General features: G+C 38.1%; 1 protein-coding gene across 1 annotated transcript; it reads right to left on the bottom strand.

The window, feature by feature from the left end:
• Positions 1-1216: 1216 nt before the first annotated feature.
• GTPBP8 (GTP binding protein 8 (putative)) lies at positions 1217-16228 on the bottom strand. The gene is made up of 6 exons (XM_060098937.1): positions 15878-16228; positions 13953-14051; positions 12140-12270; positions 11033-11132; positions 8747-8865; positions 1217-3571 (listed from the first exon to the last, which is right to left on the bottom strand). The coding sequence occupies exons 1-6, from the start codon at positions 16211-16213 to the stop codon at positions 3481-3483; spliced, it is 876 nt and encodes a 291-aa protein (XP_059954920.1). The 5' UTR covers positions 16214-16228; the 3' UTR covers positions 1217-3480.
• Between the last annotated feature and the right edge of the window lie 1715 nt (positions 16229-17943).

Genomic DNA, 17943 nt, shown 5'->3' with positions numbered 1-17943 from the left:
CTTCTGATAGTTTAATATGTCTTGGCATGTTTCTCCTTGGATTTATCCTGTATGGGACTATCTGTGCTTCCAGGACTTGATTAACTCTTTCCTTTCCCATATTAGGGAAGTTTTCAACTATAATCTGTTTAAGTGTTTTCTCAGTCCCTTTCTTTTATCTCTTCTTCTTCTGGGATCCCTATAATTCGAATATTGGTGCATTTAATGTTGTCCCAGAGGTCTCTGAGACTGTCCTCAGTTGTTTTCATTCTTTTTTCTTTATTCTGATTTGCAGTAGTTATTTCCACTATTTTATCTTCCAGGTCAATTATCCGTTCTTCTGCCTCAGTTATTCTGCGATTGATCCCTTCTAGAGTATTTTTAATTTCATTTATTGTGTTGTTCATCGTTGCTTGCTTCCTCTTTAGTTATTCTAGGTCCTTGTTAAATGTTTCTTGCATTTTCTCTATCCTATTTCCAAGATTTTGGATCATCTTTACTATCATTACTGTGAATTCTTTTTCAGGTAGACTGCCTGTTTCCTCTTCATTTGTTAGGTCTGGCATGTTTTTACCTTGCTCCTTCATCTGCTGTGTGTTTTTCTGTCTTCTCATTTTGCTTATCTTATTGTGTTTGGGGTCTCCTTTTCACAGGCTGTAGGTTCGTAGTTTCCGTTGTTTTTGGTGTCTGTCCCCAGTGGCTATGGTTGGTTCAGTGGGTTGTGTAGGCTTCCTGGTGGAGGGGACTAGTGCCTGTATTCTGTTCAATGAGGCTGGATCTTGTCTTTATGGTGGGCAGGTCCACGTCTGGTGGTTTGTTTTGGGGTGTCTTTGGCCTTATTGTGATTTTAGGCAGCCTCTCTGCTGATGGATGGGGCTGTGTTCCTGTCTTGATAGTTGTTTGGCATAGGGTGTCCAGCACTGTAGCTTGCTGGTCATTGATTGAAGCTGGATCTTGGTGTTGAGATGGAGATCTCTGGGAGATTTTTGCTGTTAGGTATTACATGGAGCTGGGAGGTCTCTTGTGGACCACTGTCCTGAAGTTGGCCCTCCCACCCTGATGCCTGGCTGCAGCATCAAGAGCCTTTCATCCACATGGCTCAGAATAAAAGGGAGAAAAAATAGAGAGAAAAAAAGAAAGAAAAAGAGAAAGGATAAAATAAAGTAAGATAAAATAAAATAAAGTTATTAATATAAGAGATAAAAAATAATTTTTAAGAAAAAAATTTTTTTAAGTAAAAACAAACAAAAAAACCCTGGACAGACAGGACCCTATGACAAATGGTGAAAGCAAAGCTATACAGACAAAATCTCACACAGAAGCATACACATACACACTCACAAAAAGAGAAAGAGTGGAAAAAATAATATATCTTGCTCCCAAAGTCCACCTCCTCAATTTGGGACGATTCGTTGTCTATTCAGATATTCCACAGATGCAGGGTACACCAAGTTGACTGTGGAGCTTTAATCTGCTGCTTCTGAGACTGCTGGGAGAAATTCCCCTTTCTCTTCTTTGTTCACACAGCTCCCGTGGTTCAGCTTTGGATTTGGAACCGCCTCTGCGTCTAGGTCGCCTGAGGGCATCTGTTCTTCACTCAGACAGGATGGGGTTAAAGGAGCAGCTGAATTTGCAGCTCTGGCTCACTCAGTACAGGGGAGGGAGAGGTATGGATGCGGGGCAAGCCTGCAGCAGCAGAGGCCAGCATGACGTTGCACCAGCCTGATGTGCCCCATGCGTTCTCCCGGAGAAGTTGTCCCTGGATCACCGGACCCTGGCAGTGGCGGGCTTCACAGGCTCCTGGGAGGGGAGGTGTGGATAGTGACCTGTGCTCGCACAGAGGCTTTTTGGTGGTTGCAGCAGCAGCCTTAGCATCTCATGCCTGTCTCTGGGGTCCACGCTGATAGCCACAGCTCATGCCTGTCTCTGGAGTTCCTTTAAGCAGTGCTCTTAATCCCCTCTCCTTGCACACCAGGAAACAAAGAGTGAAGTCTCTTGACTCTTTGGCAGGTCCAGACTTTTTCCCGGACTCCCTCCCGGCTAGCCGTGGTGCACTACCCCCCTTCAGGCTGTGTTCACGCCACCAACCCCAGCCCTCTCCCTGCGATCCGAATGAAACCCGAGTCTCAGCTCCCAGCCCCTGCCCGCCCTGGCACGTGAGCAGACAAGCCTCTCGGGCTGGTGAGTGCTGGTCGGCACCGATCCTCTGTGCGGGAATCTCTCCACTTTGCCCTCCACACCCCTGTTGCTGTGCTCTCCTCTGTGGCTCTGAAGCTTCCCCCCTCTGCCACCCGCAGTCTCCACCCGTGAAGGGGCTTCCTAGTGTGTGGAAACCTTTTCTCCTTCACAGCTCCCTCCCACTGGTGCAGGTCCCGTCCCTATTCTTTTGTCTCTGTTTATTCTCTTTTCTTTTGCCCTACCCAGTTACGTGGGGAGCTTCTTGCCTTTTGGGAGGTCTGAGGTCTTCTGCCAGCATTCAGTGGGTGTTCTATAGGAGCAGTTCCACATGTAGATGTATTTCTGATGTATCTGTGGGGAGGAAGGTGATCCCTGTGTCTTACTCCTCTGCCATCTTCCTCCCTTCCTCCATTGTGAATCTTAATGAACCAATTATAAACTGTCCGATCACCTTTTTTCTCTTGCCCTTTGCAAATCACTTTTCTCACCTAAAACTTTTTTTTGGTCTTTCATTAGATAAAATGTCACTTCCTCCATGACAGGATGTTTTCTGTGATAAATCTATCTGTGAATTTTGCTATATACTTGAGTTGGTTTTGCTTTACAAATACGCAGAATATGCAGATATCCTTTTCACATTTTAATCTTCATAGCTTGTGAGGTAAGAGTTACAAAAGAAGTTCAGAGAACTCAAGTAATTTGCCCAACTTCCAACATATAATAAATATTAGAGCTGGAACTTGAATTCTGGTCTTCTGATTCTGAACCCTGTGAAGGTGACTGACCCCAGCCTGAAATAACTGGTATTTCCAGTATGGACTGACTGAACTTTTATCAATAATAATACTTTTTATATTCAAATAAGGTCTCTAAAAAAAGATAAGTTATAGCCATACATATAAGAATTTATCTTCAACCTATCTATTAGTGCTTAACAGAAAAGTAGCCCCTTTTTTACCTAGTCCATTGTAATATTTTTAAAAAATATACATAATAGACATTCCTTTAAAAGACAAAAACCCAATAAATAATATGGCAAACCCTTGTCTACACAGTAGGAAATATACTTTCATTTTATGGACCTCTATATGCTCGTTTGTCAGTTTGTTAAAACAGGAAAAACGGCTGGTATCTCTTCAAATGAACGGCATAATTCAATCATGTATAAACCTTTCCCCCGCTGCAGGCACAAATTCATTCTTGCTTTGGGAATATGCAGGTTTTAAAGCTGAAGTGATCATTCAAGTCACAGATACACAACATTTAAAACAATGTTGAAATTCTAAGTCTTTAACTTCAGTTGGCATAGACAATTTTGAATCTTCAGCTAAACTGGAAGCCATTAGTCTCCAGATTTCCTGTTATATTTGCTATAAAGCATCTCAAGAGATGGATTCCAGAATAGGTCACAGCACTGTGAAAAAAAAAGAAAAAAAGAAAAATCATTTTCTTCCTTACTTCAGAGGTAGTAACAGATCTGAATTCATCTAACTCAAAATCTGTTTACAAACTCTTGTGAGTTCCATGTATGAAACAGAATGTCTTAATCTGTCCTACTTTTCCTCTCTTCCCCCAGCCTCTTGAAGTATTCTAAATCTGGAGATCCACATTATCGGAATTATGTCCTTCATGATTCTAAAAATTTCACATCTATTGTTTTGCCTTTTATTTTCCAGACTAAAAGTGTTTTTTTGTTTGTTTTGGTTTTTATTGCAGTATAATTGACACATAACACTATATTAGTTTCAGGGGTACAACAATTCGATATTTGTATATATCGCAAAATGATCACCACAATACGTCTAGTTACATCCGTCACCATTTATAATTAAAAAATATTTTCTTTTCTTGTGATGAGGACTTTTAAGATCTTCTCTCTTAGCAACTTTCAAATATGCAATATAGTATTAATGTAGTCACCATACTGTACATTTCATCATCCCCATGGCTTATTTTAGAACTAGAAGTTTGTACCTTCTGACCTTCACCCATTTCTCTTACCCCCAACCTCTACCTCTGGCAACCACCAATCTCTCCTCTGCATCTATGAGCTTGTTTTGTTGTTGTTGTTGTTTTAAATTCCACATGTAAGTGATATCACACAGTATTTGTCTTTCTCTGACTTATTTCACTTAGCATAATGCTCTCAAGGTCTATCCATGTTGTCGCAAATGACAAGGTTTCCTTCTTTTTTGTGAATGAATAGTATTCTACTTGTGTATACAGAATGACCCTTGAACAACATGGGTTTGAATTCCATTTATCCATTTATATGTGGATTTTTTCTATGGTAAATACTACAGCATTACACCTGGTTGGCTGAATCCAGGGATTTGGAGAAAATGTGGACATAGTGGGTCGACTATAAGTTATACTTGGATTTTCGACTGGGCCAAGGGTCAGAGCCCCTAACCCCTAACACTATTCAAGGGTCAACTGTATTAATACCACATTTTCTTTATTCACTCATTCACCAAGGGGCACTTAGGTTGTTTCCATATCTTGGCTATTGAAAATAATGCTGTAACAAACATGGGAGTGCATATATCTTTTCAAATTAATGTTTTCATTTTCTTCAGATATATATCCAGGAGTGCAGTTCCTGGATCACATGATAGTTCTATTTTCAGTTTTTTGAGGAATCTTAATACTGTTTTCCTTAGTGGTTGCACCAATTTACATTCCCACCAATAGTGCACAAGGATTCCCTTTTCTCCACATCCTTGCCAATACTTGTTGTTTCTTGTCTTTTTGATAACAGCCATTCTAACAGGTGTGAGGTAATATCTCACTGTGGTTTTGATTTGCATTTCCATAATGATTAGTGATATTGAGGATCTTTTCATATACCTGTTAGCCATCTGTATGTCCTCTTTGGAAATATGTCTATTCAGATCCTCTGCCCATTTTTAAATCCATTTTTTGCTATTGAGTTGTATGAGTTCTTTATATATTTTGGATATTAACCCCTTATCAGATATATGACTTGCAAATATTTTCTCCCATTCAGTAGGCTGACTTTTCATTTTGTTGATAATTTCCTTTGCTGTGCAGAAGCTTTTAGTTTAATGTAGTCCTATTTACTTATCTTTGCTTTTGTTGCCTTTGCTTTTGGAGTCAGATCCAAAAACTGATCACCTACACTGATGTCAAGGAACTTAGGGCCTGTTTTCTTCTAGGAGTTTTATGGTTTCAGGTCTTAACATATTCTTCTGCATGTGGCTGTCCAATTTTCCCAGCACCATTTATTGAAGAGATTGTCCTTTCCCCATTGTATATTCTTGGCTCCTTTGTAGATTAATTTCTCATATATGCATGGGTTTACTTCTGGGCTCTCTATTCTGTTCCACTTACCTATGTGTCTGTTTTTATGCCAGTACCGTACTGTTTCATTACTATAGCTTTGTAACACAGTTTGAAATCAGGAAGTGTGATGCCTCCAGCTTTGTTCTTTCTTAAGATTGATTTGGCTATTCGGGGTCTTCTGTGGTTCCACACAGCTTTTAGGACTGTTCTATTTCTGTGAAAAATGCCATTGGAATATCTTCTGTTTTGCTTTTTATTTCCCAGACTAAAATTCTGATTTCTTTAATTTGTTCTTTTTGTCTCAAAGATTCAATTACCATGATAATGTAGACCTTTTTTCATGATTTTTTAAAAAAAATCATCACCATTATTGTGTCTATTATTCGATCTATCTTACTGTATCCATCCATATCCTTTCATCCATTTGTCAGCATGGAAGTGAACACATGGTTTCTTGGGATACATGGACTTTTATGGAGACACTATGACATTTATGGATACATGTATGGTGTATACCTGTATATAAAACAGGTAAAATATTTTCTGCTGTATTGCTAATTCTCTTTTTGATAAAGTACAGCATTTTAGACTTTTTGACCAAAGCTGCCTACTTGAGAACAGCCCATAATGATTCTCAGTTACAACTGAAGTTACACATGTACGGTTTACAGGAGCGATACCAGTTGGATAGTCCACACACTAACTATGGCACCGTGGACTAATTTGCAACATTTCTGTCAACTCATATGATTTTCTTTGTCCTTAAGACTCAGTTCTCATTTGCTTGTAAACCACAGAAACAATTATATTGTGCCTACTTATATATTTCTTCCATACCATTTATAAAAACAGACTGATCCCAGAATCAATCTTTAGGGGTCTTTCACCAATTATATTTCTCTACTCAGCTGGGGCAGAGTTCAGACATGAAGGTTAGCACTTAACTTTTGCCAGCAGGCTTAAAGGCCAAACCCTGTTGGACTACATGTCTACCCACACTTCCACCTTTCTCCTACCAAGATCATACAGGAAGACAAGGAAATAAAACTTGACTTACTTTATAATAATTATTCTGTGAGTAGGCCAAATTCTCTTTTGGAGGGAGGTACTGGGACTTGGTCAAGCAAATAAAAGCAAGCAGTATAAATAACTACTTTCTGAACTGGGTTTTGAGAATTACAGAGTACAACCTGACAACTTCCTGTATGTTGTCACTGTGGTATGGTGAACGCTGAAGTTTTGAAAGCCAGCAGCCTCCTGCGTGTGTCTCAATTCTTAAGACTGAGTGCTGTGTGGCTTCTGCAGTGCCTTAGTCACTTAGTGATACAGTGGCAGTGATTCCAAGGTCATGCAGCAGAAAATGCTGGCACATCTAAAGAAGGGTACGCCTCTAAAAAGTGCTGAGAATCTGGGGCTTCCCTGGTGGCGCAGTGGTTGAGAGTCTGCCTGCCAATGCAGGGGACACAGGTTTGTGCCCCGGTTGGGGAAGATCCCACATGCCACGGAGTGGCTGGGCCCGTGAGCCACGGCCACTGAGCCTGCACATCCGGAGCCTGTGCTCCGCAACAGGAGAGGCCACAACAGTGAGAGGCCCATGTACCACACACACACAAAAAAAGTACTGAGAATCTGATAGTTTGGGTTGTTGGCCTAACTCTGCCATTCACTGGCTGACCTTTGGGAAGGAAAGAAACTAACATTTATTATGTGGCTAATGTGTGTACATCAGTCACAATGCATTTTATTTAATCCTTCTGTCAAATTTTTTTACTCAGAAAATGAAATAAGTTGCTTTAAAAGCTACTGCCAAGAAGTAGAGGAACCATGCAAAACCATGGCTGTCTGACTCTGAGGTCCATGCTTTTTTTTTTTTTTTTTTTTTTTCATGTGCTTTCTATTTCAGCAAATACCTCTCTGTAACTCACTTCACTTCTCTGACTTGTAATCGTATCTGTGAAACAGGGATGCTTACTTTGTGGATCCATTAAGTGTTTTGAACGATCTAGTGACATAACCTCCCCCGAGACCATCTGTTTTCAGATAGCTCCAGTTGTTCTTAATGTCAAGCCACAATCTAGCTCAACTGATCTGGTAGCATACAGCTTATAGCAGTGTGAGACTACTGTTTGATCATTCCCTTGTTTTGAACACTATAATTCTACTAATGTAGCTCAAGAAAACATTGTCAGTTTTTCCCCAGTCCCATTATACTATTAAACTCAGCTTACAGTCAACTAAAACATTTATTTTCAATAAATGCTGCTGTTAGGCCATAATTTGCCCATCTTATGTTTGTTTTGCCTTTTTAGATGAAGTCTCACTTCCTTCTTATTAAATGTTTAAAAGAAACAGATATATTTCTATGACAATGCTCAGGGCTCTAAGAAGAATTAGGATTTCATTCCTGCCCCTAGGAGTTCCCACTGTATACAGACAAATGAACAGGATAAATACCTGAATGTAAGACAAGCGGGAAGAGCATTTTGTAGGAAAGAATGAAGATAGATTTAGACTGGCATGTTCATAATTACAAACAATTTAATTGTGATCTGGATTTGTAGGAAGTAGAATGACTGCTTAGAGGACAGTTTCATATACAACTGTTACTTGGTTTCATTATTTTCTCATAGAAACTATCATAGTGCCTCAAAGAAGTTAGAGTCAGAAAATCACAGGGAAGTGGCACTGCATTTCTGCTAGTATATAGGTTACTTACTGTACCCAAACTGTACACTGAAAAGACAAACTCATGTTTCATTGCTAAACCACATCTAATATCTCAAAAATTGCTGCTCAGGAAATAACCATCCTGTCTGCTACTGATGCTTAATTCTAACTTATGAAGCATTTCTTCTTTGCACATCGTCCTTTAAAAGGAAAATTCTTATCCTTCACAGCCTGAATGAGCTTTCTACCATAGAGATGAGCTGTTTTTCTTTAGAATTGAGAAAGAGATGGTAGTATCTTTATTATGGCTGTTGTTTAGGGGATTTAAAAAGTAAAAAGTTTCACTTTTACTGTGGTCTAGGGTTGAAATAGGCTGAGGTGGAAAGATCATGAAGATACTACAGGGAAGATTCAGCAAGAATCTGCAGAAAAAAGAAAGAATAGAGGGAAGAAAAAAATAGAAGTGTTGATGGGTTGTACCAATAAATTATGGCTAAGTGCATAGTCTTCCAAGCTCCTCTAATTTTAAGTGATACCTCAGATACACTGATTTAATACTAAAGGTTGTTAGTACATAAAGTTATATGTTAGTACATAAAGACAATTCAACTCTTACCTTACAGGAAACAACTGAGGAAAACATCCCTGTGTTTTAGTGTCAACAAATTTCTGGATCTGAAGGACTTGTTTTAAAAGATGTCCCTTGGAAGACTTGTCAATTTTTGTCAATACCATCTGTAGGAAAACAAATATTTAGGCATTAGAAATAAAGTACAGGTGACCCTTGAACAACATGGGCTTGAATTGCAAAGGTCCACTTATATGCAGATTTTTTCAATAGTAAATACTACAATATTACACGATCTGTGGTTGATTAAATCCACAGATGTGGAACTGCAAATATGGAGGAACCCCGAATAGGGAGGGTTGACTATAAGTTACACTTGGATTTGTGATTGCAAGGAGGGTTGGTGCCCCTAACTCCCACACTGTTCAAGGGTCAACTATTATTTCTTAATATACAGTTTTATACATTTTAGTTACAAATTTCAATAACAACTAGGTGACCTATGCAAGTTTCTTAATCTCTCTGTACTTGTTTCCTCATCTATAAAATAAAAGCAATACCTCCTAAAGGAGTTGCTGAGAAGATTAAATGAGTTAATGTATGCAATATATAAAGCATACACTATATATGTTTGCTGTTTCCGATGCTTTAACTACACAGGGCCATAATATCTTGGATTCAAGACCAGTGAAAAGCACCCTGGAGCCATACTTGCAATTGCCATATGCCAAATGTTTCATACGATCACTATATATCTTATGGTCTAAGATACAGAAGTGAATATTATTAGGTTGATCCATATAAAACTGCCAACATGATCATTTTTGAACTACATAATTGTTCTGCCTTATATGTAAAATTTAAAGGAAAAATTAGAAATCAGGCTATTTGTAGGTTGTAGCCACTATAGTTATATTCCAAGCTATAGCGATATATAGTTATATTCCAAGTAAGCCTAGATTCTACTAGGTTCAACAGTAAATACTTTGAATAATTTACTTACTCAAAGACAATTATGAATACATACTAGAGGAAGGTCAATGCATGGATGATTACAAAATCAATTAAAAAGTAAAAGCTTGATGTATCTGTCGGAGGTTTTCCTAGGGAATTTCTATAAAATTAAATTTCCTGACTAATCATTTATGCTTTTCAGTTATAAAAAAATTAATGATTGTAAATCAACTATACTTCAATTAAAAAAATATTAATGGCAGAAGGAGCGAGAAGCAGAAAGTGAAAGTCTTTTTTCATAAAGGCAAATATGCTGATATTTAAAAGGAGACATAATTCCTCTATCACAACTTCTTTTCCAAAGAAGAAAGGTTAATATTTCCTTAAAGTTAAAACTGAGAAAAATATATGATTCCACAAAATGGTATCTATGATATCAAATTAGGAGTACTATAACTATCACTTAATATAACCAGTTGTGCAATATTTGGGTTTCTTTTTTTTTTTTACTACATAGACTATGTTTATCAATCCTTTGGCTCCTCATAACCATAAATTACCTCTCATGTTTCACAGGGCTTTTGCAAACCCCAAGAATTCCGTAACCCCAAGAATACAGAAAAGTTTCTGATTGGTAACATGGTTTGATTTGCATTAAACTCCAAAACCACTACATTTCAGTGGTTTTCTGACATTTTTTTGAAACCAAATTATAGTCAGTGGGCTCTTTTCCTTAGAGAGGAACTTTAAGACTGCCATTTTATCTGGAAAACCTACAAAGCAAATAAATGTGGATACCAACCTAGCAATCTGTATTCTATTCTAGGGTAAACAACAGTAAGAACTGGTAAGATATTCTCATAAGAAATTTTGTTTTCCTTAAGAATATAAACATCCTACTTATGTGTGCTGGAGCCTACTATATTCCTGTGATGTTCTTAAATTCCAGATTAGTTTAGCAAATTTTTCAGTTGCAGTTTTGTTTACATTCTGATAAGTACTATCTGCTAAGCTGCTGTTAAGGAGCTACTAATGAGTCTTAGCAAATATTTATATTGTCACTTAAAAAATCCAAAAAACAAAGAAAAGCACTTAGGAACACTAAATTAACAGTTTAGAAAACTTTTACTTTGCTATAATTTTGAAAACTTAAAAGCTAGGAGAAGGAAAAGGGAATAAAAGTACCACAGAACTTATTTTAATATTAATGGCTGATAATTGAAAAGATTGTTTAAAAGGTACTCCTTTTTATCTTTTGAGGCGGCAAGGCCTACTCTTTCATTAAAAAGATGTACACATGTGCACATGCACACACACAGACACAGACACACAGGGAACTTGTATTTCTAAATGCAACTATGATTCACAAGAAATACTTACCACATAAGGTAATGCAAATTCTTCACACATTTCTATGGCAATGTTGTCTGTTTTCTGAATTCCAACAACACTATCTACTAACAAAAATGTTCTCATCAAACTGTAAGAACGCAGAAAAGAAGATTAATGACAATATAAAGTATGCTCATTCATTTCTTCCCCCCAACCTTCACTATACTAAGAAATTTTACTTTGAATAATTATCAATTCAAAATTTAAAAATTTCTTTAAGCAAAAGGAATTCTCAATTCACTATGAAGTCCATCCTACAGTCTGAGAGGTCTCAATGTTGTTTATATTCAGTAACTAAATTCATTAATATTAATTTATTTCAATAGCATATATTGAATGTAAGATATTCTGCCTAGAACTGGATACAAAGATGAATGAGCCCCTTCCTCTAAGAGCTTGAACTCTAGTGGGAGAAAGAAACAGGAACCCAATTAACAATAAGTTACCATAAAAAGGTCTAAATTTTCAAATATTACTTTAAGACTAACAGATAACAGAAACCAAACATGTTATATTTTGTATTTTCTTTTGCAAGTATTTTATCTTAGTTTCTATGTAAAGCTACAACAAGCAAGATACTTATAAACACTTTTTTATTCTTCAAAAGGTTAACATTAATTTTTCTATATATTGTGCAATGCTTGAAACATAGACCTGCTACTTGACTACCTATGGAGACAAAAAAAGGTAGTATTTACAGAGGCTGTGATGTCAGAAGTATTTTAAGGATAATCAGAATTTACTGAAGTTTATTTAAATCTGGTAAATACCACATTAACCAACAATTTTCATTTTTAAAAATAGCCAGCTTAGAGTTTGGTATAAAAAAATTAATAAAGTCTGCTGAATTACTACTGATAGTCTCAATTTAGGAAAACAATTGAATTTAAGTTTAAGCTAACTTACAGGAAAAAACTAAGCAGGCAGTATATAACTTGCTCCTAAATACTGTATTGTAGAATATTATGAGAATAAAGTGGACTTTCTAAAAAAGTCATTTGATAAAACTGAAGTGTTCATCATATGTAGAATGTCCTAGTCATGAGAACTTTGGGGGGTTCAACATAACAATTACAAGAAAAGTGTTTTTCTTACTTCTTTCGTTCTTTTAGATAGGTTTCTACCATGTCAACAAAATCTTCAGGTGCTCTGTAGCCATAACCTGGCATGTCCACCAATGTAAAATATTTTCCAACTTTGAAAAAATTCATTTTCTTTGTGTGGCCCTGATAACGTAAATGGAAAAATAAAAGCTTTCTTAAAATATGTCCTTTATATATTTCATGATTCAAAATATTTTCTGTTCAATTAACAATTACTTATTAAAAGCATAAAAGTATTCTGTATATAACCCTATGCTGACGATAATACAGGAAAAGAAGACAGAAGGCAAATGGCTGGAGATAAGCTTAGATGATACTACTTCTTCCCTCCAATTCATTTTTTAAAGAGAATCTATACGATTTAAGAACCTTAGATTCCATATTAGAAACAACGTAGGCAAAATATTTTTGAGTCTTTCCTACTTCATTAGCTCCCTCTCTGTGAAAAAGTTATACTGTTCTAAATAGTACGACTGCATTAGTCAATATTCTCTGGTGAACAATATAACTCCACTTTAAAGAGGAATGAATTATGGCACAGATAGGTTAAATTAAATGCTTACTATCAGTCATACAAGTTTGCATAACACCTAGATGCAAAGCCTGATAGTTTATTATGCCTAGACTATAACTTTCCTAAAATCAAGATGTTTTGCATGTTTATTAGGTGGGTTTAGTGCTTTCATTAAGCATTTTTTAAAAAGCATGTACAACTGTAAAATGTGCAACTAAAACTGATGTAAAGATGATAAAAAGTGGTTTATTCATGTGGTTTCGTGTCCACGGACATTATTAATCAGAAAAGGAAAGATTAACACAAATAACTTTAAAAGTCAATTGTTTAGAACTTAGAAGAAATATTTTCAGAGGAAAGATTTTATAAATGATGCTTAGGTTCCCAGGCAGCTTATGTGTCTACATATAGGAAAATAATTTTAGAATTACTGATTAGCAATGTCAAGAATACATTTCTTTCATTGTCCTCTCACAGCAGAAAGGGAACAACCCTACCTAGAAGTGAGAGTTTAGCTGGGGTATTTGGTGAGGCAGGGCAGGAGGGAGTAAAGCTAGGAGGGTTAACAAATGACTACAATTGTCAAGGATGGTATCAAGGAATCAACCATAGGAAAAACTGCGGAGCAAGAGAAGACCAGTGAAGCCTCAGGGAAGGGTTCCAATGCAAGGAAACAGGGGCAGTGAGCATTGGGTTGTTGTGAACATTTTGCCAAGGACAGATAATAAGGTGAGGGGAACTGAGGTGAGTTTTGAGGAGAGGATATCTTAAATATTGGTAGAGTCTGCATTATTGAGAAGAAAGCAGAGGAAATTAGAAAATGACAGAAAGCTACTACAGCAGGCTGGCTGGGATATTAGGCACATAATTTGGCCCTGGGTAAACTGGGAAGCGCCTGATGGGTGTAAATATATGAGTTAGCAAGGTATAAAAGATTACAGGAGGAAAAAATGATACACTTTAAAGCTGTTTTCTTTAAAATCAAAGTAGAAGTAGATGATCATTCTCAAAGAAGCAAATATAGAATGACACTAGAACAACTCTTTGGAAAAGACTGGACCAAGGAAGATTTCCCCAAGATACTGGCAAGACTACTAAAATAACTCCAGATACCCTTTCTTCTCTTCAGAGAAATACAGAGGCATTAATGAAATGTCTTACATTAGTACTTGTGTGAAAGAAATCACTTTCCTAGGAACTTAGCAATGATGGTTTCTTCTACCCCTCCAACATTTATTATTCATCTTAGTCAATTCAGAGATAGTTAGATATATTTAAAATTTTAACATACCGGTTTTTTGGAGACTCTAACTTCAACCTCTGGGGCAAGTGAAAATAAAGCCTTTATTAGAGAGGATTTTCCAACATTGCTTCTGCCTATAAAACACACCTTATACAAGCAAAAAGAAGATAATTGAGTACTGGTTTATTTATATATATATATATATATATATATATATATATATATATATATATAAAACTATATAATGTATTAGAAGCAAAAATCTGTGAATACTACTCAGTCTTGCCTAACCATAAAAAGTGGCTTATAGTTAGCCAAACCTCAAATTCTAATAGACAGCTACTATCTACTAAATGATTTCAATGTGGCAGGTACTGTTTTAAAAGCACTTAACATATTTTCTTATTTACTTTTTACAATATCTCTATGAGACTGATAATATTCGTATCCTCGTTTTACAGGTGATAAAACTAGAGGCAGAGAGAGGTTAAATAACTGGCCTCAAATTATACAGCCATAAAGTGAAGAAACTGGAATCTGAACTCAGGGCATCTACATCCAGAACCTGTGCTTTTAATTACACTATGCCACTCAAGAATACCTGCAACATTTATTAAGAATTCCATATTTACAAAGCTTTTTTTTTTTCCGCGGTACGCGGGCCTCTCACTGTTGTGGCCTCTCCCGTTGCGGAGCACAGGCTCCAGACGCGCAGGCTCAGCGGCCATGGCTCACGGGCCCAGCCGCTCCGCGGCATGTGGGATCTTCCCGGATCGGGGCACGAACCCGTGTCCTCTGCATCGGCAGGCGGGCTCTCAACCACTGCGCCACCAGGGAAGCCCCTACAAAGCTGTTTTGAAGTTAAAAACTAGACGCGTTTCAACAAAACTGGCTCTGTCTTTGGAACCCTATTTCCCCACAAACTCTCAAAGTACACCATAACACCATTATAATTACTCCTTTCTCTTGACCTTTCTTGTTCCAATTAAGCTTTTCTCCTTTAGTCTGAATGTAGGAAGCAACAAAATATTCCTAATATTAACCATTAATACACATGGCTCGTCTATTTAATACAGTATTGAAGAGGGAACATTTCCAGTCAGTGCTTCTAAATGAGGGCGGTACCGCCCCCTGGGTGTTTTAGAAATTTGTAAGGGCATTTTTGGTTATCAATAGGATTGGGTGGCATTTAGTGGGCAGGGGCCAGCAATGCTACACATTTTGCAAAACTGGGGTCAGTCCTTCAGAATGAATTGATTTGGGTCCTGCAAAAATTTCAAATGCTCTCCCAGATTAAATCCAATGATAATATACAGATAATAAAACTGAATTAAAAAGGCAATTACACAAAAAGTCCAGTAATTTAGAAAATTGAAAATCGATGCTATCTCAAAATCATTAAGTGATTTATGTACTCTTAAATTATTACAGCAGTTCTAAATATATTAGCAGAAAAGTTTCAGTGCAGTGGTACCGTTATCACAAGTATGTAAGGTCAGAGCCTTCATTTAACAGACAGAACAAAATAGTAAACTGCAGGACATGAATAAAATGCACACTCACTGAATTTCACTTAAGTTGTTTTAAAAAATCTTATACATTATCGCCATCTATACATAAATTTTTTTTTGCCATGATAGGAAATTTAGATTGGGTGAAAATTACGTACTGATAAGAATCACTTCATTTGTGAAACTACTATACTTTTCATATTCTTCACTTTGTCTAGGCATGTATTCTCTACTGCAGTTAATTAGAAAAAAGATAAATGGTTAATTTTTTAAACGCCTTTTAAAGTCTTTTATATTCACTATCAAAATAATTAAAACTATATCTTCTTACTTTGTTATAATAATGATATGCGTCCACAGAAAGCTAGTAAATCTCTGCGGTTTGCTGACAAGAAAGAGATGACAGCAAAATCCCAGCCCATGCGGGTGTCCTCAGCACCCGCATCCGGCTGCCGTTCTCACCTCAGGGCGGCGGAGGTCCGGGGCGTGGTCGAGACGCACGGCGGAGCTGAGGTACTCGATGCGGTTCCGCGAAGAGGCCGTGAAGACGCTCTCCGCCCTCGCGATGTCATCCAGGCTCGGGTCGAAGATCTTCAGGTGAAGGTCGGGCCTCGAGCCCGGGACGAAATGCCTCTCGAGTTCTTGCAGTGGGAACACGAGCTTCGTCAGTTGCTTGCTTGGCAGCCGTAGAACTTCCGCGAAGGCCTGGGACGTGCAGTAAGGTCGTCTTCCGCTCCCCAGCTCTGCCCCCATCGCAAACAGCCGGCCCACGTCAAGCCGCAGCCCGCGCGCTGCCATTTTCGTCTTCTAGAAGCCCCGCCTCGGGCCTTCGTTCCGAAGGTCTGAACTGCGCGTGTGTGACCTTGCTCCCGTTACGCCTGCTGGGAATTGTAGTCTCCGCTGGCCTCGCTGGTTCCTGCTTAAGCTCTTCGCGTACAGAGAGCCGGAGGCAGGTGTTGCTTCGCCGGGGGAAAAAAAGTTCGCTGGGTGCCTTTCACACTCTGGCCCTGACACCTGTGCCTTTGACTTGTATGTCGCTGTGGGGAGGCTGTTTAACGATTTTCAGAGGTGAAGAGACGTATCTGGCTGTGTGAGCCTTGAGCCTCAAATGAAGAAGAAAACCTGTGCAGCTCTGGTGGATTTCAGGCCGGTTTGCTCTTCACAGTTTCTGGTTGTCTCACGTACGTTGACGTTGTACAAATCATTAGGAAAAACACTTTCTCAAAAATGAAAAGGGCTGGTGAGAAATGTAGTTGAAAAAGCGCCTATTCATATTTTATTCAGCCTTCTCTATAGTTGCAGGAAATGTCATTAAATTTTAGAGATTTCTTACAGAATAAAAGAAGAAAAGTTTGCACAAGTGTTAGAGTTGTTTCATTGAAGTTACGTAATGACATCTTATTTCAAAAGTTTCTTTTCAAAGCAATTCAAACCGATCACTGCTGGAATGGGAGATACAGGGATCATGACAAAATGAATATCTGTAAGATATTCCTGCTTAAAAGACGATGGGTCTTCTAAAACCTTAGCAGCAAACAGCATACCAATGTTAACGCACTGTCTTTTGAGCGATTCCCCAGGTTGTTCAGTGACTAATAAGGGCAATTCTTGAATTAATGTTACACAAAAGTTAATGAACAGGACCAACGACTTGGAGAGTAGCCTGACCTACTGCCGGCCGGCTAATTTTCTGTTGATCTTTGCATTGGGCTTTGAGGCTTTCCTCCTTCCCCTAGTCTCACTTCATTGTAAACATCCAGACATTCTGGATATATATATTACCATGTATGTATTTTAACTCAAAATACTGTTCTAAAGCCTTTAAAAATTTTTAAACAATATATTTGGAAGTCCTTTTATATTAATACGTACCGACCTACATGATTTTAAAAAAACAAAAACAAAAAAACCCCCTAAACTACCATAAAAACACAAAGTCCGCATTCACTCCAAGCACTAGTTAGATATGAGAGGGTGGCCTCTTCTCTTGTTATCATTGTTCACATGTGGTTTTCACATTGTCATAGTAACATTTTCCTACATGATTGTTTTTAATGGAGGCATATTATTCCATTTATTTCTCCAGCGTCTTATTGATCAATAATTAGGTTTTGTTATTACAACAATGCTACAGTGAGCACTCATGAATAGATATCTTTGCACACTTGTGGAAGTAGGATAAATTCCTAGAGGAGGACTTGATAGGTGCATAAGGTGTGTGCACTTTTTTTTTTTTAAAGAAGATGTTGAGGGGACGCGGGGTCCTGGGGATGCGGAGGACCCGGGGTGCGGTGTATGGGGAGGTGTGAAGGACCGGGGACAGGGGTCAAGGGGCAGAGAATGCACGAGACAAGGAGTGGTGCGTAGGACCGGGGGACATAGGGACCCGGGGTCACGGGGTGCAGTGATGGAGGCCGCGGGAGGAGCAGGCTATGGGTCGGGGGACAGTGGGAACACGGGGAACAAGGGTGTAGGGACGCGTGATGGGGAGACACTAGGAGCTTGGGGAACGTGAGGGGAAGGATGCG

Source organism: Mesoplodon densirostris, chromosome 5 (assembly GCF_025265405.1).
Source record: "Mesoplodon densirostris isolate mMesDen1 chromosome 5, mMesDen1 primary haplotype, whole genome shotgun sequence".
In the NCBI taxonomy this organism is placed as follows: Eukaryota; Metazoa; Chordata; class Mammalia; order Artiodactyla; family Ziphiidae; genus Mesoplodon; species Mesoplodon densirostris.
This window is presented reverse-complemented; position numbering and strand designations above follow the sequence as displayed.

Bases quoted from the DNA above. Each gene is read 5' to 3' on its own strand.
- GTPBP8 (XM_060098937.1), bottom strand. From the start codon at position 16,213: ATGGCAGCGCGCGGGCTGCGGCTTGACGTGGGCCGGCTGTTTGCGATG. The intron at 11,133-12,139 runs GTAAGAAAAACA...GCGTTCTTACAG, and splicing joins TATCTAAAAGAACGAAAGAA to TTTGATGAGAACATTTTTGT. The intron at 8,866-11,032 runs GTAAGTATTTCT...GTTTTCCTACAG, and splicing joins AATTTGCATTACCTTATGTG to ATGGTATTGACAAAAATTGA.